The following is a 3,113-nucleotide window of genomic DNA, read 5'->3' on the forward strand; positions in this document are numbered from 1 at the left end:
TGATGGCTGTGTCACTGTGTCCCCAGGGCTGGCACACTGTCGCCACCTCTCCACGGTGCGCACACACCTCTCGGCGCTGGTGAACCACAGCATCGTGCCCCCCGACAGACCCGCCAGTGCCGCCGCCGGCCTCACCAAGGAGGTCTGGAGCAAGTACCAGAAGGACAAAAAGGTCAGTAGCACATCCCCTGCATGGGATCCACGTGCTGCTGGCCAGGGAATCACAGAATGGGCCACAAGAAATACTGAACTCCACAAAGTCACTTCTTAATAGTGAGAGCGATGCAGTTCTTACAGTCTCTTTTCTTCTTTCCTTCTCTGATGATGGCAAAGATAGAAATCAGTATCAAAGCAACTGATCTWTTCAAAATCAGGTTATTTTCATGGAAGGCATGATAGCCTCTATTAGACTGGATTTAAGCTAAGGCCCTAAAGGCTTGTAATCAAGCTGCAGAATTTATTTAGTGCCCTGCATATATTTCACTGTCTCTGTACTCAGTGTGAAGTGTCTCTGAGTGTACCTGAGTTAAATCCAKATGTATTGCCTTCAACACCTCTCTCTCCTGGCTGCTGTAGAACTACAAGGAACTGGAATTACTGAGAAGAGTTTACTATGGCGGGGTCCAGCATGAGATTCGGAAGGAAGTGTGGCCATTCTTGTTAGGCCACTACAAATTTGGCATGGCCAAGAAGGAGATGGACCAGGTAAGCCCAGCTTCCCTGGAATCTGAGTTACATTTGCAGAGTAGGTTTTGTTTTCTGAATAGCAACTGTTGGTCTTTATTACTGTTAATATTTGCAAGGGAAAAACACTGCTGAAAACATGAGTAACGTGTGCTAGCAGAGGGGTTTTGCTATCATGTTATTACATCTGAACAATGGGAAGAATGGAAATTCTTTCTTTCTTGAAGTCAGGGAAGCTGCATTCAGTTCTGCCTGTGGCATGCACTCGCCCTGAGCACATCCTGTGTTCACAAATTTGTCACTTATAAAATGGGGAGACATTGACATTTGGATGGGAATTTTACTCATCCTTCTTTCATATGGTGTGTTAGCTGAATTATACTTCAGACTGCTTCTTGAAATAACTACCTTTTCTCCATGATACTGCATCTCTATGTGTGSACTTCTGCTGGAGCTGGGAACAGTCCAGATGGACCCTCTGGAGTCACTGTCCAGAGACCAAAAATASCCAGAAGAAGGTTTGGTTTGTAAGTTCATTATGCTTTTGTTAGATTTAAGTAAGATGTGCCCTGTAAAACATAAGGTATGACTTCAGATGAGACACTCTTTTTAATATGTCCCATGGTGCTGGAAATGCTGATGGTGAATAACTGCCCAGGTTATGTCACAGCCTCATTCAGCCACATGAAACTGCCATTAAGGGTATTGTTTCCATTAATGAAATAGCAATTTGCCCATCTCTCAGTTATACCATCTTCCTTTGCTAAACTGTTTATAGGACCAGCCCATTTTTCCTTTGCCCAGTGCTGTCATTGGTTGCACTTACTCCCAGACTGAGAGGAAGGGATGTTCTCCTCTGCAGAGCCACAGGACTGCCCTGTGGGGAAGGTCTGGATTGTGTGGTGGTAAAACATTGCTTTTCTGTGAATCACCCAAATGTTAGCTGAACTGGATAGAACAGTAATGGGGTTTGACCTAGAATATAATTAACACATTAATCTGCTTTCCAGTTAGTGTTATTACCAGGGAGGTAGCATTCTTGCAGCAGCTGATTCTGTCTGGATTAAATTGATAAGGAGTGGTTTATATATCAAAACGCTTGGCATTTGCTAACTCCCAATTACTTTTTATGCCAAGGGATAATTTATATTTCTGTGAGCACCTGCAGAGCAGAAGGGCRGCCTGACCTCGAGCCTTGCCATGGACAAAGCAGTGCCTTGCCAACAGGGAGCACTTTATAAGCAGCTCTCTTCTWACTAAACATTGCTATGGCAATTTGAGTTGTTTTCCTCCCAATAATCTTTATAAGCCATTTCTGAACACAGATGGAGAAATAGAGCCCTTCTCTGTTCAAACTGGGTCACAGTCCAGATTCTCTCCCCTGAATCCAGTCATCTTAGTAGATGTTTATTGTAGATCTTCTGGCTGTAGTATGTACATCAGGAACATCCTACTGAGCACTACTCTGTTCTTGTATTTTTTAATCTCAGCTTTTCAAGAAAGGAAGGATAATGGATGTTTCTTGCATAGATTGTATTTTGCTGTCTTCGATCTCCACCAGATTTAAGATCCTTGTGTAGAAATAGAAGGTATGCCTGGAACTGATCAAAAGGTCCCAGATGCTTTGTTTTTAGAGTGGGAGACGTGAAGCTCTGTCTCGTGGATGCCAGCCCCAGCTCCAAAGGGCACATGCATGTGTACAGCTAGAATATAGGAGATTTGGCAAGAAAAGATTAATACAGGAATCTGTATGATAGAAATTATGGTTCATACAGAGATGTTACAAGATAGAAGAGATCTGATCCGCAGAACACAGGCTCCTACAGAAGATTTTTCTCCCTGAGTTTGTACCCTGCTAACCCAGGGGTGCTCCAAACATATCTGGAATTGTAATGGGCTACTCAACACCAGTAATAAACAGGAGTAATAACTGGCTCCTSAAAGGAATGGGCTGTTGCAGACTGAAGCTTACACTGAATGCAAGAATCTGTTAAATGAGKGACATGAAAACTGTCATAACACCTGCACATAGTGGAAATGCATTGTGTCCTTAACTGAAGTCACTGCAGGTGATTTATCATCCTTGCCTTCTGATGGTATTTTTGTACTCCCAGATGTTGCTGTCCTCCAGCCTTCCACTAACTGTGATATTTTATGATTTATGACTCCACAGCTACCTCAAGTGACAAATAGCCTGCAGCTCTTAGCGTGAACACTCRGGTAGCAGCTCAGCCAGCAGAGTCTGGAGCCTGCAGCCAGCTCACAATTGTGCTTTCTCTTYAGCTCTTGACAAGTGACAGAGTAGTAAAATTGCTACATGTCCCTTAATAGCTTCAGGAGGGTTTCTGTGGCTGTCTTTCAACAGAGAAAGCCACCGGTGGCAAAGATGTGTTTGACTCTGTGGCCCAGAGCGGGTGGATCAGCCATGC

The 3,113-nt window shown here is 43.9% G+C and overlaps 1 protein-coding gene across 1 annotated transcript in view; it reads left to right on the forward strand.

The window, feature by feature from the left end:
* SGSM2 (small G protein signaling modulator 2) overlaps nt 1-3,113 on the forward strand; it is a 43,747-nt gene that overhangs the window by 30,635 nt on the left and 9,999 nt on the right. The window contains exons 15-16 of the mRNA XM_057379438.1: nt 27-172; nt 577-814. Of these exons, the coding sequence (XP_057235421.1) occupies nt 27-172; nt 577-814 (384 nt within the window). The remainder of the gene's footprint in view (nt 1-26; nt 173-576; nt 815-3,113) is intronic.

Source organism: Malurus melanocephalus, unplaced genomic scaffold (genome assembly GCF_030028575.1).
Source record: "Malurus melanocephalus ecotype Western Australia unplaced genomic scaffold, MMel_1.1 scaffold_406, whole genome shotgun sequence".
Taxonomy (NCBI): Eukaryota; Metazoa; Chordata; class Aves; order Passeriformes; family Maluridae; genus Malurus; species Malurus melanocephalus.